Source organism: Rousettus aegyptiacus, unplaced genomic scaffold (assembly GCF_014176215.1).
Source record: "Rousettus aegyptiacus isolate mRouAeg1 unplaced genomic scaffold, mRouAeg1.p scaffold_m13_p_8, whole genome shotgun sequence".
Taxonomy (NCBI): Eukaryota; Metazoa; Chordata; class Mammalia; order Chiroptera; family Pteropodidae; genus Rousettus; species Rousettus aegyptiacus.
Window position 1 is genome coordinate 53,865,856 of NW_023416311.1, and position 20,491 is coordinate 53,886,346.

The following is a 20,491-nucleotide window of genomic DNA, read 5'->3' on the forward strand; positions in this document are numbered from 1 at the left end:
GTGTGGGGGTCACCAAGACAAGTCCCAGGTTTGCTGATGTGTTAAGAGGACTCACAGAATTTAGTATGTAGTCTTACTGACCACTATAATTTACTCCTGTGTAATGATACAACACTAAATCAGCTAATGAAAAAGGTGCATGGGGGACCAGATAAAAGCATCCAAGAGTCCTTTCCAGTGGAGTCACACAGGATGCACTTAATTCTCCTAGCAATAAGTTGTGACAACACATATGAAATGTTGTCTACTGGGAAACTTCAGTAGAGACTCAGTGCCCAGTATTTACATATTAGGGGGTAGTCATGGAGGTATCCCCTGTCCGGCATGTACCAAAATTCCAAACTTCCATAAGAAAAACAGATATGTAGCATAAACCATGCTGTTCGTACAAATGGTTGAGGCACAATGAGTCACTTTTATCAGGAAATGATGAAAACTTCCAAAATGCAAGTTCTCAGAAACCAGCCAAGAGCTAGCCTTGCAAGTAGTCCTAGGTCTACTACATGAACTAGTTTCTGCACAAGTCTTACGCACTGGCTACTTCCTCTGCCTAGAACATTCTTCCCCCAGAAATCCACATTTCATTCCCTCATATCCTCCAGATGGTATCAAATATCACCTATCAGTGGTCTTCCCACCATCTTACACAAAACACATGTCCTTTGTCACCCGCATTTCCCTTACCAGGCTTTATGTTCCTATTAGCACTTACCACCTAACACAGTATCTACTTTTTTATTCACTCATTTGTACAGTGTCTGTCTCTGTCTCTGACACCTGAAATGGAAGCCCCATGGTAAAAGCAACATAGTCTACTTTGTTCCCTGCTGTATCCCCAGCACCTAGGACAATGCCAGGTACATGACTTGTAAGATTGGTACTTGTAAGATTGCTAAATGAATGAATGCTCACATGACAACCTGCATCAGAATTAGGTTTAAAGATGATGAAGACTAAACTGAATATGTCTGTCAAACATTTTCCCTACTGGCACTTACTTCTTCTTGCACATAACATTAGTAAATTATCCAGTGTCCTACTTTTCTCAGTTATGTGGGATATTTGCCAGATTCTCAATTCTGAAATAAGCGGTTACCATATCAACAGGGGTTAGGTATGTTGTGAAGACCACATGATCAGAAGATCCTGAATTCTGGGTTTAGAGGGTAGAAGTTGGAGGAAGACCGAGCTCTGTAACAATGAATCCTGAAATAACTGTTCTATATGATAACAGAACCACAAGTTTTAAAATTTTCTTAATTGACAGGTCTGGTATGGCCTTTACAAATTCCAGCAGGGGTGGCTCCATAGTGCAGTGGTTAGCACATCTGCTTTACATGCATAAGGTCGTGGGTTCACACCCCAGGTGCTCCAGGCCCCAAGTGCGCCAGGTCCCCCGGGTGTGCCAGGCCCCGGGTGCATGCCATGAACGCATGGGAGGAGATGCCCTGTCTTCAGAGATCCAGTTCTTAAGGGGAAATGGCAACCTCTGTAGGTAAGGGGTGGAAATGGGGGGAGGTGGTATTAAAGAGGGCGGGAAAATCCCAGCAGCAGCTCTAATTGGAACATATTTAATATTGCTAATTAAACTCCTGATTTCCTTATTGGTTAACAGTATTACCATTCTCCCAGTCAGTCAGGCTTGATCTTAAAAATCATTTCTGTCTCCTTCCTTACCTGCTTTTAAGTACTTCCCTCTACCCAGTGTTTTTCACACCCATCACTTTCCTTCCACTCTCACTACCACTCCTAATTTCAAACTTTTACCATTTTATGTTTGGACTTCAGCAGCAATTTGCTAACTTCACTTAAATCCATTGTATAAACTGAAACAAATGGTAACTTTAATTAAGTCATTCCTCTGTTTGAAAAACTTCTAACGCTTCCTGTTGCTTACTGATGGCATTTAAAACCTTCCACAAGTGGGCTCCAACCTACCTTTCTCATCTTTCCCCTACTCCACAGGCACTTCCCTTGCAATCAAACATTACTCCCTAAACAAAAATTACTCGCCCATTAGTATTCCTGACTTTTTCTTTGCAGACCTAATTGTTCTGTCCCTCTTCCCATCAATTCTTCCCATTTCTTAACCTATATTCTTCTTATTTATTTCAATTTCCATTTTCTTCCAAAAAATTTCTCTTCATAATCCCAGGTGAAAATACTCTGTACCACTTATTTAGCATATATTATTTCTTTTTGCTTCACAAGTAGCCACCACCTAAACTTTGAATTTCTTGATGATATGGACTGTATCTCACATATTCTGTGTATTTTCTTCTCTAAGACAGGAATTCAGTTTATTAACCAATTAATGTGACAGCCAGAGTGAGGAGGCAACGAGGGCGTAGGACCCACCACTCTCCCCCAACACAAACGTGAGTGGCACTGATATCCCTATTCTTCTGACCTATGGGGATCACGAAATCAAGTGTCAATTTTTCTGTTTTTTGCTCTACTCCCAAGCCTGAAGTGTGTGTTTCTGATCCTGCAATTTAACCTTCGCTTCTTAAAATTGTTTTGTTTACTTGTTTTGGCAGTTCTTGGAATATGCCTCAATCTTGAATAACACAGCCAAGGGCTTGCTTAGAACCCTCCCTGGATATACGCTACCTGCAGATCTAAAGAGTGAACCAACTTTAAAAAATACATTGCTATAAGGTCTAGTTAACTGCCCAGAATACTAGTCAGAGAACTTAAACGAGAGACAGAGAAAGAATAACTCAGAAAAAGTTAAGAACAAGACTGAAACAGAGGCAAACGTGTTAAAGTTTAACAGGATATCTGAAAATAATACTTATTTTATCTTTAAAATAATCAAAATAATGCAACTTGCTCACATATGAAATTAATTTTAAACCTACTCCAGGTACTTTTTTTGTACATAGCAATACCTTGAAATACGAGAGAGAATCAAACATTTCTTCAATCTGTTCTGAAGATTGAACAGATGATGATGATATTGGATGAGACGAATTCAAGGAATCTTTCTTCATGGTTTTAAGTCGCGCATCTAAGAAATCTTCATACTAACAAAAAAAAAAAGGAACAGATTTGGAAATCATAAATAGTATCCAAGGCAAAAGCAAATATAGTAAATATTTATATGAATTAGACTATTTACTGCTTAAAGTCATTATAAAAAATAACTAGCTTCATGAAACTTCAGAACATAAGTTTTTGAAGGTATAGGAAAAGTGTGATATTCATGCATGTTCCTTACATTTAAAAATAAAATTATAACCTCCTGGACACATGAAAAACAGTGTTTCCTAAACAATGGGATAAGGATAAATTAAGAATCCATTACTAAAGCAACAAAATGTCAAATCCTGATATTTGAGATGAATAATCTAAAAAGGCTAGTAGATATTTTTAAAATAAAATCTGAAATTAAAAAAATAAAAACTGGACGTTAAGCTGATTTCTTATATATAGTCCAGTTTTTCTATTAATATACATTTCCCTTAACTGAGGTTCATTTGAAATAAAATATAACTCTTAAAGAGAAAGAATTCTTAGGAGCTCAGCAGATGAGCTCCCCTAAAACACATTAGAAGCTTCTAAACATTCTGGGCACCACCAAGTGGTGAAACTGTATATCTCACTGCTTAATTAAATAGCATACACCGATTTAAAATACCTGTTTAGTCTTCCAGCTAAAAATGAATTCCTTCTACCACTCGAAATTTTTGAACAGGCCCTACACAAAAATTTCAAATTGAAAGCTCTAAGAGTACTCTTGTTTTGAAGCAGTCTTGGATCATATATCCAGGTAGTTTAACAGAAAGTCTCAGAATTTTAGGGTTGAAAGGGATCTTTATATTTTCCCATCTACTGCTTGAATTATTTGGCAATATCGGTTACATCATGGCTTGGTATACTCAAATATCTCTAAGGACAGGAAATATCTCTAGAGAGTCTAGTAATATAATGACGACATTATCACACTCTCTACAACAGAATGGTGTTTCAAGTCTTTGAAAAGAGACAAAATATGGTTTGTACCTAAAAAGGGCAAATTATTTGTCTGTATCAACCTATGTATCACTGCTACAAGCATGATCACAGTGATAATAGAGACAACGTTGCAACAAAATATCTTGATTTTTTTCTCTTTATGCACAGGATAAAAAGTTTTACTTTGCAAAAAAAAAAAAAAAAAAAAAAAAAGCTTTTCAATTTTAAATTCCCCTAAGCAGAAGGGCCACATTTATTAAAAATAAAATGAAGCAAATCAATGTAAAACATTCGCCTTAACAAAATGTAAAATAATTCCACATACTTTCAGTTTTCAATGGAATATGTCAGTAAATAAAAGCACAATTTTCATTGTCAAATCTCAAGAGGTACAGACATAAGCAACAGGGGTCAATTTTATTGTATCTTTCTAGAAATATTTTTATTACTTCAAATTCACAGAAAATACATGGCTAATATAATTTGACTATTTTTCCCCCTAGTACTCATAGTAGGCCTAACAAACATGATACTTACACTGGAGAGCTCTTCAAATATTTTTTCCAAAGAGAAGTACTCCATGAAAGTAGCAAAACCTTCATTTAGCCACAGATCATTCCACCACTGCATTGTTACCAGATTACCAAACCACTGTGGGAAAAAAAACAAACTACTAACCAACACAATATTTACATTCTTAAAAATTTTCTAATAATTGAATTGTTAGATTAATTACCTAAAACTGAAAATACAGCTATTATAGTTAAAACCATATTCAAATTAAAGACTTACAAAAGCTGTATATACTTTCAAAGTAAAATAAAAATTTTAACATTTTACCTCAACTGAATAGGAAAAAAGCAAGACAGACAATTAGCATATAGTTAGCACTTTAGCATGTTATGTTATATACTAGGTACAAAAAAACCCCCAGTTTTTAGACATCTCATTAAAAATGAAATTTAGATAATCAATTCTTCTTTCTTCTAACATCAAATTAGTAAGATTATTTTGCATTGTATCTAAGACAATCCATGACAATTAAAAAATAAATTTCTGAGAGTTTTTCCAACAATCAGAGAGCCCATACTTCATGTTTCTCTTCAGTTACTCAAGTGGAAGACAGTATTTACATGATTCAAAACAGAATTCAAACAACATTCCTTAAGAAAGTTGGCATGCATGTAAATAAATGAAATCAGAGAGGATCCTAAATGTGTCCTTCTATGAGATAGTAAGAAGAAGGAAAAAATGATGAGACTCTCCTTAAAAATGTGTCTAAAAAACCCCCGAAGTAAGGAGAGGTAACAGAGTATTAAATTTAGTCGGTGTGGCCTAGGGCTTGTCTCAAACCAGCGGTAAAATAAGGTTACAAAATACTGAAATTACAAGGGCATATTTTTCGAAGATATTTTAAAACTTGTTTCAGATGAAGATGATTTATAAGTTCTAAAGAAGAAGCAACAGAGAAATACTTCTCAAGTAGTGATGGGCGGCTCCAGAAATAACGGACCTAGAGGACATCCCCAACATCAGGGGTCCCCAACTCCTGGGCCTCAGACTGGTACTGTCCGTGGCCTGCTAGGAACCTGGCCGCACAGCAGGAGGTAAGTGGCAGGTAAGTGAACGAAGCTTTATCTGTATTTGCAGCTGCTCCCCAGTGCTAGCATCTCCATCTCAGATCATCAGGCATTAGGTTCTTATAGGAGTGCTGGTCCCTAATGCCAAAAAGTTTAGGAACTACTGTGACTACATGCCTTGTCTACTTGCCTAACACTAAAACAATAATAGTAAATAATATGTGCTTCACGTGCCAGCTTGTCATGAAGTCTTCACAAGGGATATAGAGTCATTCGGATTGAGTTTCAGATAGGGAGTAAACTACCCAGAGCATATCCTACTCTTCTTCCATGTCCTCCCATCTTCATGAAAACCTAAAACCTTGCCCAACACTGAAAAGCACCTCATCAAGAGCACAGGAGAGACAAGGTGCTGGAGAAGACAGAGGGAGGTTCATGTACCCATATGATTTTCTTTCTTTTTTTTTTCTATGTAATACAAAGTGTAACTCTCTCAAATTAATAATAATAATAATAATAATAATAATAATAATAATAATAATCTAGTCCTGGTAGGAGAGGAAAAAATAATTTAATCCTGACAACTACAGTCCAAGAGTTGTAAGAATACAATTTAGGAAAAAGATTTTTTTTCACCGCAAAGTTATACTGAGCAGCTGTCATTTGTCAGAGGCAAAACAGCTTTGTATTATTGGGGGAAAAAAGAAAGAGAGAGCTCTTGATGAAACAGTGGTTCTTCAGGGCCCAATGCTGCCACTCATTCGCAGTGTGACTTTGAGCAAGTCATTCACTTAAGCTGAATCATATCCACATCTGTAAATGGGATTATCACCTACTTTATAGTAGTTATAAAAAGTGAGATAACAGATATGAAGATGCTTTGTAAACTGTAAAGTCCTATACAAACATTAGATAGCATTTTCATTTGAAATGTGTTAAAATGCACCATTTTATTATGAAAGAAGGAAATACAAAAGTGAATTATTATTAGCATCTAAATCTATTCTAATAACCTAGAATATGAAACAGACCACAGTAAAGAGATAATAGTCTTGGCTGATGATTGATACCTGATGGGCCAGCTCATGAGCAATGATTTTAGTAACCAGTTTTCTGTCCGCCACTGAAGAAGTATTATTGTCATACAGCAGTGTCTCCTCTCGGAAAGTGAGCAAACCCCAATTTTCCATTGCTCCTGCTTCAAAGTCAGGAATAGCCACCAAATCTGGACATAACAGGAAAAAAGTGATCAACTTTTCCTCATCTAGGGCACTCTCTGGTTAAATAAAAATATTTCACCCATTATTTTATCACTGTCGATCAGGAGGCAGTGAGTTCACTTTATACTAAGGAATGGAGCCCTCCTTAGTCCTGCACGCGCCTCACCGACCCATCAGCTGAGGAAGACCTGACCGAACCCCTGGAGCATCACTGTTTCTCTGCCCCTTGCCCGAAGGAAGAGACACCTAACTCCACAGTGTGCAGGGCCAACATTCTCCTATCCAGGGCCAGCTCCATGTTGAACAACATTTGTTTTCCTAAGCTTCCATTGCTCAGTTTTTGCTATCTGAATCAGGAATTTCTTAGAAAGTTAGAAATAGTCAAAAGTCCAGACGAAACCCTATGCCAGTTCTCACTTATATGGCACATTTGTAAGTGCCCCATAAGCTTCTAGGTGTTTTAAGCTCCATGTTCAGATACATTCATAAAATTGAAATAATTTTAACAAATACAAACAGTTTTAAAACATTAACAGTATTTCTTGGTTTTCTTTTATAATAACTCTGGCAAGAGTTCTTTCTAAAAAACATTTGCAAAATGAATCTAGGTTATGATGGTAACAATGGTAACCTAAAATCTAGGTTACGATGGCACTGTTTGATTCTTACCCAATTTCTTAAGTGGGTATTGAATTTCAAAGTAGTTTTGATAAAACTCAAGAAGCTTCACAGTTGTTTCCAAAGCATGGTGAACTTGATCAATCTTTTCTGGTACAGCATATATAGAAACCTGAAAGAAAACATTGTACATGATGTAAGCACAGGTATAATTCAAATGTCATGCTATTAAGGTGAACAGTGTCAAGATTAGCATGTGTCAGAACTGCACAGAGTTGTGAGAATGTTCAAGACAGAAGCTCTTGCTTATAGTTCTTTTAGCCCCTGCAGAGTTTAGCAAGTCACTTCCATACAAAGAACAGTGTTTAAAAAGCTTGAGAATTCCTTTTTTTAAACTATTTTGGGTCACACTATAGCAATTTATAAACATTTGCCTATTTAATTTTATAATATTCTTCTCTTCCTCTCCATTACCTACAGTTGCCCCTCCTTGCATCTGAGATATGAAGATTATGAATTACTTGGACAAAACTAGATTTTCATTCTTTTAAGACCCATCACAGTGCCTGGTATCAAGCAGGCACTCAACAGAGAAAAAACACAACTTAAGAGGGAGTTAGTTCTAAAGTAAACGCATTAGGCAGAAATTTCATATTGGTGGAAATCACCCTGGAAAACCTATTTGAGACCATTACATTCCCTTTCAATAAGTCTGACACAGCTAGTTTTAATTCCAGCCTTGGAAAAAAAGACAGTTTACTTTTTCCCAGTTGTTGGCTTGTTTTTATGAACCATGCTGTATAAAAAAATGATCATACTCAGTGAGTGGCACACAGTAACTAAAACTAAATTCAACTTAAGGGGATGGTAATTCATGTCTCCACTGTCCATTCACTCCAGGACACATGCTTGCTCAGGAGGAAGGCAGATGCAATTGCTCACATTATTTAAATTATTATTCTTTTCTCTTTTGCTAACTGTATAAGTTAAACACTTATGATGTGACTAACCATAAATGTCTTATTCAATAAATATCAAAAGGCAAAATTTAAGCAATTATATTAAAAAGCAATGGATTTTAAAAAACAAGATTATGTATTGTTTTTTAATTGATTGAAAAATAAGCCCTCTATAGTCACCTGGAAAATAGAATGTGGATAAGACACAGCAGAAAATAAAAACCTCAAAATAATGATTTCAATAGGTGGGGTATGGAGACTTATTGAATAATTCATCATTTGGACAAAATATTTTGGTGTACTCTAACTTTAAATTAATTTTAGTTTCCCACTAAAGGACTGAAAGACTTAACAATTTCTAAGAGATCAACTACATTTCAGCCATAATTGCCTATAGGTGGGGCTTTCGTCTACAAAACATATGCATTAATCATGGAAACATGGGAGAAACATGGCATACAATTTTTGAGGAAATAAACAACAAAATTAAATGCATATGCTTTGTAGTTAGAGTGCCAGGTTCAAATCTCAGGTAGCTACGTGATCTTGAGCAGATTAGTTAAACTCAGTCTCTTTATCTATAAAATGATGATAAAAGTAGCTCTTACCCTCACATGGCTGCTGTGAGGATTAAATGAGCTAATACATTTACAGAACTTAGAATAGTAGGGTTCAATAAATGGTAGTTATTATCATTACTATCAACAAGACTCCCATCAGAAGTAGCCAAAATGTATGAATAGAGCATTTGTAGCAACAGTTAATGGAAAAATGAAGTATCTAGAACCAGAGTTAGTCAATTAAAAACATGTTGCATTCTGAAGTAACTATGGAAGAAATGTAATCTCTCACATCATGGGGCCACATGTACCGGACCAGCCCAACATGCTACCGTATGCAGCCCTTGGTACATGGCTGTGACCACAGCTTACTGAACTCAGCCACCACCTGCCAAGGGAACCACAAGCTCATCCTGCTGACATGCTTGCTCTTCCTGTATCCTTCTCCCTCTGAAATTAGTGTTAGCACTAAAATAATAATAAAAAAGAACCTGACATACTCCTTTTAAATCTCTAACTGCTATTATAAATGACTGTACCAAGATTACTTGGAATTTGAGATGCCATTATTATATCTGTCTGTTCTTTCCAGATATACATATTTTATGTTATAGCTGATGCTTTCATCCTGAAAATGCTATCCCAATAGAAAGACCACCTATATGCTCCAGATTTCTCCTCAAACATCCTTCTGCCAGGCATACCATTTGGCCACTCCCATCACGGTGTGTGAAAGCACCTTTCCTCAGAAGTAAAAAGAAGGAAAAGAAGTTCACGTGACACTGAAATTTGACCGAAGAGCCACTTAGTCCCATTTCTGGAATACAATAATTAGGATAAAAAGGTACTGCGGTATTTTCTCTTTCCTCTACTTCTTTTTTCTTTAAAAGAACATGTACTGTGAGTTGTCACTAGAGATAAATCATCTGGTTGTTATAACTATTATTGAACTTGTTTTAAGAGCAACAGAAGCAATAAGAAATAAACAAAGAGAGCAATCTAATTTAACAAAGAAAGTCTTGACCGACTTTTTGCTCTTGGTAAGGACACTCTAAACACTGCTCTTAGCTGGCACTCATACCTTGAGACTTAAAATTTTTCTTGCAAGATCTCTTGCTAAGACCTTTGGAAGATTTCTTAAAGATACAACCGAAGAGTCCTGGTCAACTCTCAGAGCAAAGTGTTCTTTAAGACTCAGGAGTAACAGATTTATTAGATTTAACTAAATGTGTTCCTTAATTTAAATAAAAGCAAAAGCTAGTTAAAACAAAAGGAAAAACAGAACTAATCAGATCCCCCTCTCAAAGGATAATAACATAGTCTGCTCTTCAAAAACATGAGCTTTCCTAAACAGACAGCTGAATACACAAAAAAGCAGTCCTTAAAAAAAAAAAAAGAAAAGAAAAAAGAAAGAAAAAGAAACTACCAGTATAAAGTCTATCCAGAATAACTGATGGGACTTTAAGAGAACAATATAAACTATGCACAATGTCCCTGGCTGGTGGAAAGATAGTTGAGGTAGAAATGTTGTTAGGAGAAATTTGGAAATAAGACATATTCCTGACTGAATATGAATAAATTAAAATTATAACTTGACATCGATTATTCTGTTGAAGGTTCTGTCTGTTAAAAAGACATGGTGTCCACATCTGACTAAACACCACTGGATTCTGATCCTACCTATGGTAAAAAAAATCAGGTAATCACAAAAACAAAACAAAACAAAAACCTCAAGACAACAGATAAAAGCAGTGCATTTCAAAACCAGCCTAAATTTTCTAAGTAAGTCTGATATTATTAAAGGCAGGGAGAGGTTTAAGGAATACTGAAGAATGGCCAGAAATAACAAATGTTCCTCTTTCTTCAGGCCTTTGACAACTGAACACAGTAGTCTTTGTCACTGAACACGACAAGTTTAACAATCACTAGTCAATTGTGACATCTGAAGTTGTTTGGTAAGAATGACAATAGTAAGTAAAGCCCTACTGCCTTATCCCCGGAATCTTGTGAAATAGGCCTAATGTCAAGTATTACAAAATAGAAACCATCCTAGAGATTACCACATTGTAACATAACAAAAATCCATGTCTGAATTTCTGGTCACCATACCTACATAAGTTATTTATATCATTTGGTATAAGACACAGCATATTGTGGTGAACAGTACAATTCTCACTATCACTTACTGGTTATATAATTTTGGGTCAACTACTTAACTTCTCTGAGACACTGTTTATTGATCAACAATATTGGGCTAATGCCTCCCCCTTATTTGATTTATAAAATGAAAAGATGTTTATAAATGAGTGCCTAAGACAGGTGCCAGCACAGAGTATAACTCCGTGTACGTTAGGATCGTCTACATTTCCTACTGAAAAAAGGTAAAATTAATAAAATAATTGTTTATTTGTATAACATTAACTTTTAAAAAACATATTTACTACTGGGTAGCATTAAAAATGATAAAGATTTTTATATTTATAGACATACAAGGCATTTATGATATATGTGCATATGGAAAAGAGTGTACTTTCTGTGTGTGCATATTACCATCTGATCATTTTACAGGAATTTAAAAAATTTAATCCTTGAGAGAGCAGGCTAATATAGGCAATATAGTGCTAGAGTTGTAGAAGGTGAGGTTTACGGAGGATTACAAAGGAGTCTGCCCAATGACACATAGCTAATGGGCTACAGAGGAAGGATTTGAACCCAGGTGGACTCCCGATTCCATGAGTAACGATGTTGCATCCTAATACACATAAATAACAAGTACAAAAAGTCACCTGAAATTTCTGTCTCTCAATATCTATCTATCTATCTATCTATCTATCTATCTATCTATCTATCTATCATCTATCATCAATCAGAATGAGGTATAATATCTGAGTAATGGATAATTCCACTTGCCTACATGGAAGAATCCACACCAAGGAAATTGGAAATATAACCTAATTTATAAGAGGGCCTTGAATTTCAAAACAATGAATTTGAATGTAATCCTACAGGCAGTAAGAAGCCAACATAAAAGCTGAAAGAAAAACAGTGGGATGGAGTATGGGACAGAGGGAGGGAGAAAGGGAAAGAAGGGAGAGAGAAGGAGAGAGAGATAGAAGGACTGAGGGAAAAGAAAAAGCCAAGTCTGTACACATTTTGAGATAAAATAAAAAGTGCTGGGGGTTTTATATCAAAGAGCGTGATAAGAATTACAACAGAAATGTAACTAAAGTGCTGTGAAAGATCAGAGAGGGATGATTAACCCCAGCTGTGGAAAAAATGAAACACTTTAAGGAAAGAGAGGTCTTCGGCTGGCATGGGAGAAGCAAATCTGACTTTCTAGACGAACTCTTTGATTTCATCAAGGTTGCAACATCTAAATCAAGGGCTAAATTTGTGGTGCAATGCTTAAAGAGGAATTAATTTTTTTTTTCCGATTTAAACCAATCTTAATACCCTTTTGAAAGGTTTCTGAAAAATTTTTTGGTTTAGACTTGACAAAATCTCTTTGAATCCAAAAGTGAGTAAATCATACTGAGCATATTCGATATGCAGTCTACACTTACGCTTGATCACTTACTTTACTTCTTGAATATTTCATCCTTTAACACTGGACATAAAGGCATACAGTATTATTACCAATATATAGCCAGAGAGTCATTATTTCTGTCCCTATTTCTAAGAGTTATGGGGTGGACATGATAATCTTTTTAACAGAAGTATATTTTTTTAATTAGCACAATAATGATACAAGTATACTATGATTAAAATAAAGCTCTTTAGTCTAGAAAGGAAACCTAAATCCAATTGAATGTGTTCAAAGGGTAGACAATATATATAAAAAAGAATTCCATCATATTTCTATCATAAAGAATAATCAGTATTAGCTTTAAAAGACCATTTTCTTCTATACTGTCAGTACATGAAAATATTAGTGTTATTAGGTCTCTACTATAAAATTAAAGCATAAAATCTATCAAAAATCATTTATAGACAGGTACTCATGACAAAAAAAAAAAGCAGAGGAGCCTAATTAGATTAATAATCAATTTTGAAAAATGACAGATACACCAGACCCTTAAACAATCTTGCTCAATACTCTAAAATGGAAAAAATCAAACAGGACTTGCTTTTTTAAAAAAGGAGTGTTTCTTCTAAGTACATTTTTACACTATCTTTTAAGTCTGCACAAGGTTCTAGATTTAATGCTGCCCAATAAAATTTTCTGTATTGGTGGAAATATTCAGTATTGGTGCTACCCAGTATGGTAGCCACTAAGTCACAAGAACACTAAGAATGTGCCTACTGAAACTGAGGAAGTAAATTTTAAATTTAATTTTTTTCAACTTTAACGATGTAATATATAACATTGTGTGAGTTTAAGGTGTAAAACATGTTGAACCTCAGCAGCATTAGTTAATGCCTCCATTACCTCATATAATTACATTTTCCTTCTTATGGTGAGAATAGTTAAGGTTTACTCCTTTAATTTTCACGTTGTATAATAAATAGCATGATTAACGATCATCATCATGCTGTACTTTAGGTCCCCAGAACGTGTCCGTCTTATAACGGGAAATCTGTGCCCTTTGACCAACATCTCCCCATGTCCCCTGGCCCTTAGCTCCTGTCAACCACCATTCTACTCTGTTTTTATGAGTTTGATTTCTTTTAGATTCCACATATAAGTGAGTTTTTGTCTTTCTTTTTTACTTATGTCATTTAGCATAATGCCCTCAAGGTCCATCCATGCTGTTGTAAATGGTAGGATTTCCTTCTTTCTCAAGGCCAAATAATGTTCTATATATTATTATTCATATGGTACATATATACACCACATCTTCTTTACCCATTCATCCATAGACAGAAACCTAGGTTATTTCAAAATCTTGCCTATTGTGAATAATGCTGCATTGAACAAAGGAAAGTCTCTTTGACTTTGAAGTTCTGATTATGTTTCCCCACACATTTCTGATTTTATATATAAATGTAATTATTTATATATAAATCTGTGTGTATGTGTGAGTGTGAGTGTGTGTGTGTATGTGTGTGTGTAAATGATACAGACATCAAATCTCCAGAAGTGAAATTGCTGGATCATATGGTTACATTTTTAATATTTTGAGAAACCTCCATGTTTTCCATGGTGACTACACCAATTTACATTCCCACTAACAGTGCATAAAGGCTTCCTTTTTCTCCACATCCTCACAAACACTTGCTATCTCTTGTTCTTTTGATGATAGCCATTTTGACATGTGTGAGGTAGTATCTCACTGAGGCTTTGATTTGCATTTCTCTCGATGTAGAGCACCTTTTCATGTACCTGTTGGTCATTTGTACATCTTCTCTGGAGAAAGTTCTATTCAGTTCCTCTGCCCATTTTTTAATTGGATTGTGTTTTTGCTATGGAGTTGTATAAGTTCCTTATATATTTTAGTTATTAATCCTTTATCAGAAATATGATTATAAATATTTTCTCCCATTCTGCAGGTTGTCTTTCTGTTTTGTTGACTGTTTCTTTTGGTGTGTAGAAGTTTTAGTTTGATGTAGTCCTTGGCTATCTTTCCTTTTGTTGCTTGCACTTTTAGTATTATATAAAAAAAAAAAACCCCAAAACATTGCTAAGACCAACATCAAGGAGGTTTCCCCTATGTTTTCTTCTAGTACTTTTACAGTTTCAGATCTTACCTTTAAGCCTTTAATTCATTTCAAGTTAACTTTTGTGATGGGTGTAAGAGGAAGGTCCAATTTCTTTTTTCTGCGTGTGATTATCCAGTTTTCCTAGTACTACTTACTGAAGACACAATCCTTTCCCCACTGGGTAGTCTTGGCTCCCTTGTCAAATATTAACTGACCACAGATGAGGGAGCTTATTTCTTGGTCCTTAATTCTGTTTCATTGGTCTATGTGTCTATTTTTATGCCAGTACCATACTCTTTTGATGATCATACATACTGTTTTCATTACTACAGCTTTGTAGTATAGTCTGAAATAAGGAAGTGTGATATCCTCTAGCTATGTTCTTTCTCAAGACCCCTCCCCATATGGTGCTGGATCCCACAGCTTTCACAAAGGCATTTTTATACATGTATAAATGCCAAATTGTTGTTGTTAGGGCAGGGGAACATGAATGAGGGACATCTTATTTAGCCATGGTCCTGTTATTGAATTTTAATTTAAATCTAAATAGTTGTACTAAGCTAGTGACTACCACAGCATACACCACAGTTCTAGAAGTTTTATTATATATATTGTCTTACTGGAATTCACATTAAAAGAAACTTGAGAAATACTGACTTTCAGGTATTCAATTTATAACAGTAAGTAACAACTAAGCAAAAAGTAACATTTCTGTTATAAAGTATGAAAGCTGTGATCCAAGAGCTTGTTTTCCTTCATAAAGCAGTTACCAGAAATCATTAAAGAATTCCTCATAACCTCTTTCTAGATAAATACCAGAACAACATACCAGGGTCCCATTTATGTCCTGACTCAAGTTCTTCAACTCCCCCACAACGAAAGCAACCAGGTAAGTGCTCATCTTCACACTCTCAGAAAACTCATCCTGAACAAGTCCATCTTCCATAGCGACTGATGACTTCTGTAAGCAAAGGAAAAAGATGACAGTTCTGCAACTATGGGAATAAAGGACAGTGAAAAATAAACTGAGAAACTTAAAATTCAAAGAGGAAATAAGCAGTAAAGGTGCTGGCATATTTTAATCCCACGGCACTGGTATCTAAACAGAGCAAGGTCTTTAGCCTCAGTCTGTTCTACTATCCCTCATCATGAGGATATGTAACTTACAGTGAAGACGCTTAAGGAGTTTTTATTCTCAAAAGATGGCTTTAAATAAATGTTAGTTAGAGGTAGTAAGTAACAGTGGTTCTGTTTCTCCCCTTTAATACACCATCAAAACCCAAGTCCTCCCTTACTGACCTAGGAGGGCTCCTCCTTACTACTACAAATAGAAGAAGGAGCTACAGTGGGATATCCCTCCAAATGACCTGAAACAGCTACAGAAAGGTTTAGCCCCAAAAAGGTTTAGTGGGAGCAAAGGCAATAAGTCAATATAGAAGTCTTCAGTGGACAGAAGATGAGGGAATACATTCAACCTTACAGGATTTTCTGACTATGAATTAAGACATGTTTTGAGATAGTAGGCAAGTAAGCATTCCTTCTCTTTTAGAGGAAGATTAAGGTGAAGAATGTGGCTGGGAGTGGAGCTGTTGAAGTGGCATTCCTGCTGAAGGGCAGATCTAGTCCTCTCCTGCCTGCCAGGGTCAGCTCCACACTGTCGGATGTGGTTGCTCCTCTTCCCTAGCTGCTTGTGTTCTGAGAGGCTCCTGTGGGGCTGCTTACAGCCCCGAAGGTGTCAACAAAAGGACCCTCAAGTTCTGTTTACCACAAAAACAACTCTGCTTGATTTCACCCTCCCTGCCTCTCATGCAGAGGTCATATCCAAGAAAGACCTTTGTGTTCTTATTAAACCTCCACATTACGACACTCATTTTTCAATAAATAAAACACCAAGGTCAATCATGATTTAACAGTATCAAATGTCACTGTTTATAGGCCAGCAAATTCACCATGTCTCAGAAAATATCACTATGATCTTCAGTACTCATTCACAGTATTAATAATTTTGTACAACTTTAGTATATAGCACACACTTCACGCTTCCTGACCATACGTTCCACATCCAGCAGGTTTTCCTCTTAAGTGCGCCTCAGTCCAACTTCCCAATCGATTTCAACATATATTTCAACTTTTATTTATGTATTTTAAGAAAGAATAAGAATGTATGAGATTTAAATCATTCTCAGCAATATGGCAAAGAGGAATTCGAGTATCTGTAACAAAGAAAGAGACCTGTTCAAAGATTTTATAATCAAGGAACAGAACAGTACCTTAGGCATATTTGATAAAGCAGTGTAGTGTTCCTCCCTTATGATTCTGATGATAAATGTGGCTTTAAATGCTGGTTCATCAAAACAAGGAAATGCAGATCTTGCTGCCAAGGGTTCAAACTGAGTTGCTGCAAAGTACCTAAAACAAATGAAAATTTATCCAACAGTTATTGAGCACCTACTATTCAAGGCACCTTGCTAAATAGCAGGGGTACTAAGATAAACATCACATAATTCCAATCATTAAAGGATCCAGAACTGACTGGGAGAGGCAAAGGTTAACCAAATGACAGAAACTTGTCAGGATGCAAATCACATCATAATGGTGAAACCAAAGCTTTGGGAACAAAGAGTAGGAAACAAAGGCTGATAGCAGCTCAGATACAGTAAGGAAACTAGCTGACAAAATCTGAAGTGAGCCTTAAAAAAGGAGGACTATTTGAAAAGGTAGAGAAGGGGAGCGAGTACATTCTAGGAAGAGTGGGAAGCACAAGGAGGGAGCAGTGATGTTCAGGGACTAGAGGTGGCTATCCAGTGTTGCCGGAGATGAAGCCACAAAGGTAGACTGTGTCTGGCCAATGGGGTCTTTCAAAGGCTTCTGATAGAAGATCAGAATGAAGGGTAGTCATTAGTTGCCATTACTCTCATCTGTGCAGACTCTGGCTTCACAACCTAACCCTCAAAAGCACAAGGTGCACTTTCATGAAGATAGAAAAAATTAGGTGTCCTGTAGTACGCTGGTTTCCTTTACTCTCCTTAGAAAAGAATCAAACATTCCCCTCCCCATCCACAGCACAGCAATAACACGTGAGAATTTGACCCATATACAAGTCCTCAATTAAAGGTAGGGAGAAAAGCGTAAAAAGCAAAAGAGGAGAAATGCAGATGTTCAATTAAACAAAGGAATAAAACAGATTTGCACTTGATAAATCATCCAAAAACATGGCCATAGCGTGATAAGGGCAAATGAAGCCCTGGTGTGCATATTTCAGGTACCAGTCACTATGGTACATATACAATAACCACATTAGACATGACAGCCTCACTTGCTTAGGGCTTAGTTTCTACTTTCAAAAGAGAAATGCAAAAGAACATGGGATTTGGAGTCAGAAGATATAAACTCTGCAATTTACCAGCCATATGACTTCAGGCAAATCAGTGACCTAAGTCTCAGTTTCCTTATTTATTATATTAGGATTGAGGTAGGATCCCCTGACAAACACCTAGGGCTTTTGTTACAATCAAATAAAACTATTCATAATAATAACTACTTGTATGCTATCAAGTCCTACATAGATGTTTATTAGAAACACTAGATAGTCATAATTCCTCTTTCACACTTAAAATTATTATACTTTTTCCTGGTAAGGATTTGCTCAAATAACTTTTTCTATTGGGTAAACTGCAAGAAAAATAACAATCAACATACACAAAACAATGTGTGTATTACATTTCTAATATTCCATTTCTTCGCCTTACTCCCAAATTTTTACCCAGTTAACAGAAGATTTTAGAAGAGGGCCACTAGGGACTGGGGAATAAAGTTTGATAACATCTATACAATTCATAAAAAAAAGAGTTTACTTGGACCATCACTTTGGATAAAAACTGCATTGTGATGTTCTAAGACAAGTAATATCTTAAATTATTGTTAAAAGAGATGCAATGATAACTAGACCACATAAAAGTCCTTTTGAGGAGGCTGCTGCTTGATGATAATTTATAATCTATCCTACCTATGTTGAATATCTTGAAGCTTATTCTTGCATTAGTGACTGCATTTGCTTTTAGAAAAATGCTAGTTGCAGTCTGAGTACTACTGCCAGTAGTGCTGAAGATAATTATGAATTAGCTGGGAGTCAGGTAAGAGAGTTCAAAGCACTGATGATATAATGGGTAATAGGAAAGAGGAATGAACTAGGAAGACCATACACAACAGTGGTTAAGAATGTGGCCTGCTAGTTAAAATGACCTTGGGTTTGAGTCCCTCTCTGCTACCTGCTAGCTATAAGATGGTGAATTAATTACTTTATGTGCCTCTGCCTCCTCATCTGTAAAATGAATTAATTAATATTTAATTTTTAGCAGATTTGATAGAATAAACAAGTATATATATAGAATACTTCAAACAGTTTTTAGCACTTCAGTTTTCAGTAAATATGGGCCATTATTATTGCTAGAATTCAGGAAAGTGCACATGAAGTTCATCATGGCAAGGGAGGGCTGTGAAAAAAACAAGGGCCAGATCTTCAAAGTATCTTGAACTAAATCCTGTTAGAAATGAGGAACTGCTGTAAACCAAAGACTAGTAAGGTTAGAGCTGTACTTCTAGAAATACGAGTTTGGCCGCAGTGTGGAAGGGGCAAGAGGAGGGGGAAATGTGGTAAGATTAGAAGCCAGATCAGTTAAAGAGAATGCTTTAAGAGCTCAAGAAAAATACACTGAGGATTTAAAGACAAAGAAATAAAACACATCCTCATCCTAAATTTGTTTACTAGTCCCTTTCATATCAGTTTGTTATCTAGAACCTTAGTCAATCATCTGACAGCTTCTAGATTTAACTTCAGATCAGTGACCATCTCCACCTCTTAGATGACATCTCTGACATTCCCTTACCACAAGAAGTGTCAATACATGTTTGGCCTTTACATATATTTTTATTTTTCAATCAATAAAGAATATATTTCTTAATTACTTTACCTACCTGTTTAAATATTTATTCTTATTATGCCTGGGGGAAGGGTATAAAAAACTTCTCTAATAGGACTAAGCTAAAGTAAAAGTGGAAAAAAGACTGAAAATTTGCTTTGAATTATAGTCTTCAGACATCTTAAAAGGTATAAATAATCTTCTAAACTGTTATCTTGCATCAAGACATACATTTATATGTGTACTCATTTTACCATATCAGACAGGCTCATGAACTTACGTATTTTTTGTAACAGCAGAGTTTCACAAATTTATTCTAATAGATTTTAAAATACTACTTTTAATGCTCTATTTATTAATTTTAAGACACTGTCTTCCATTTTTCCAGAATTCCCACAACTCAATCCAGCCCATGGCAAGAGTCAACAAGTGACCATACCAAAATCACCTTATTTTGCCACATAACATTTTAAAGAGATGATAAAATTTTGTCTTAAAGGTTTGTTTGTATACTAAGAACAGTTTTTGTATATGTCCTAAAATTTCTAGATATGGTAGAGATTTTGGAAGGAGAGGTAAGAAGCTGAGCTGCTATTGCAATTATAAATTTACTTTTAATGTTAGATCTCATGAAAAGCCAGCATGTCATTTATTTTAAAAGTATTACATTAAAGAGAAAAGAGAAAAATTACTTATCTGAATAGGACTACAGATCCTGCTTTTGTCTTTTTCTCTATTTAAAATGGCTCAAAAACTTCAAAGAGATTTAAAATATTCACTTCTATTTTTCTCAATATGCCAACGCACATTAGCCATATGGCCAGCATCAGTAATTCACATACTGGCTTACAAAGTAATATGAGAGAATTTGCACTAAACATGTCTAACAAGGACTCTGTGCACACAAAAGAACTGACATTATTGCTACTTAAGAATAACCTGTAAGCAGTGTGCATTACATCTTTTCAGAAATTTGAACCATGTGCTATTTATACTAAGATTAAAGTACAAAATACATGGTCTGAATAGGGAGCT

General features: G+C 35.6%; 1 protein-coding gene across 1 annotated transcript in view; it reads right to left on the reverse strand.

Annotated features, from left to right (window-relative positions):
• Nucleotides 1–20,491, reverse strand: part of LOC107518277 (leucyl and cystinyl aminopeptidase) — an 87,615-nt gene that overhangs the window by 33,124 nt on the left and 34,000 nt on the right. Inside the window, exons 3-8 of the mRNA XM_016159775.2 lie at nt 16,808–16,946; nt 15,367–15,498; nt 7,430–7,550; nt 6,611–6,765; nt 4,498–4,611; nt 2,895–3,029 (exon numbers count right to left, since the gene is read on the reverse strand). Of these exons, the coding sequence (XP_016015261.2) occupies nt 2,895–3,029; nt 4,498–4,611; nt 6,611–6,765; nt 7,430–7,550; nt 15,367–15,498; nt 16,808–16,946 (796 nt within the window). The remainder of the gene's footprint in view (nt 1–2,894; nt 3,030–4,497; nt 4,612–6,610; nt 6,766–7,429; nt 7,551–15,366; nt 15,499–16,807; nt 16,947–20,491) is intronic.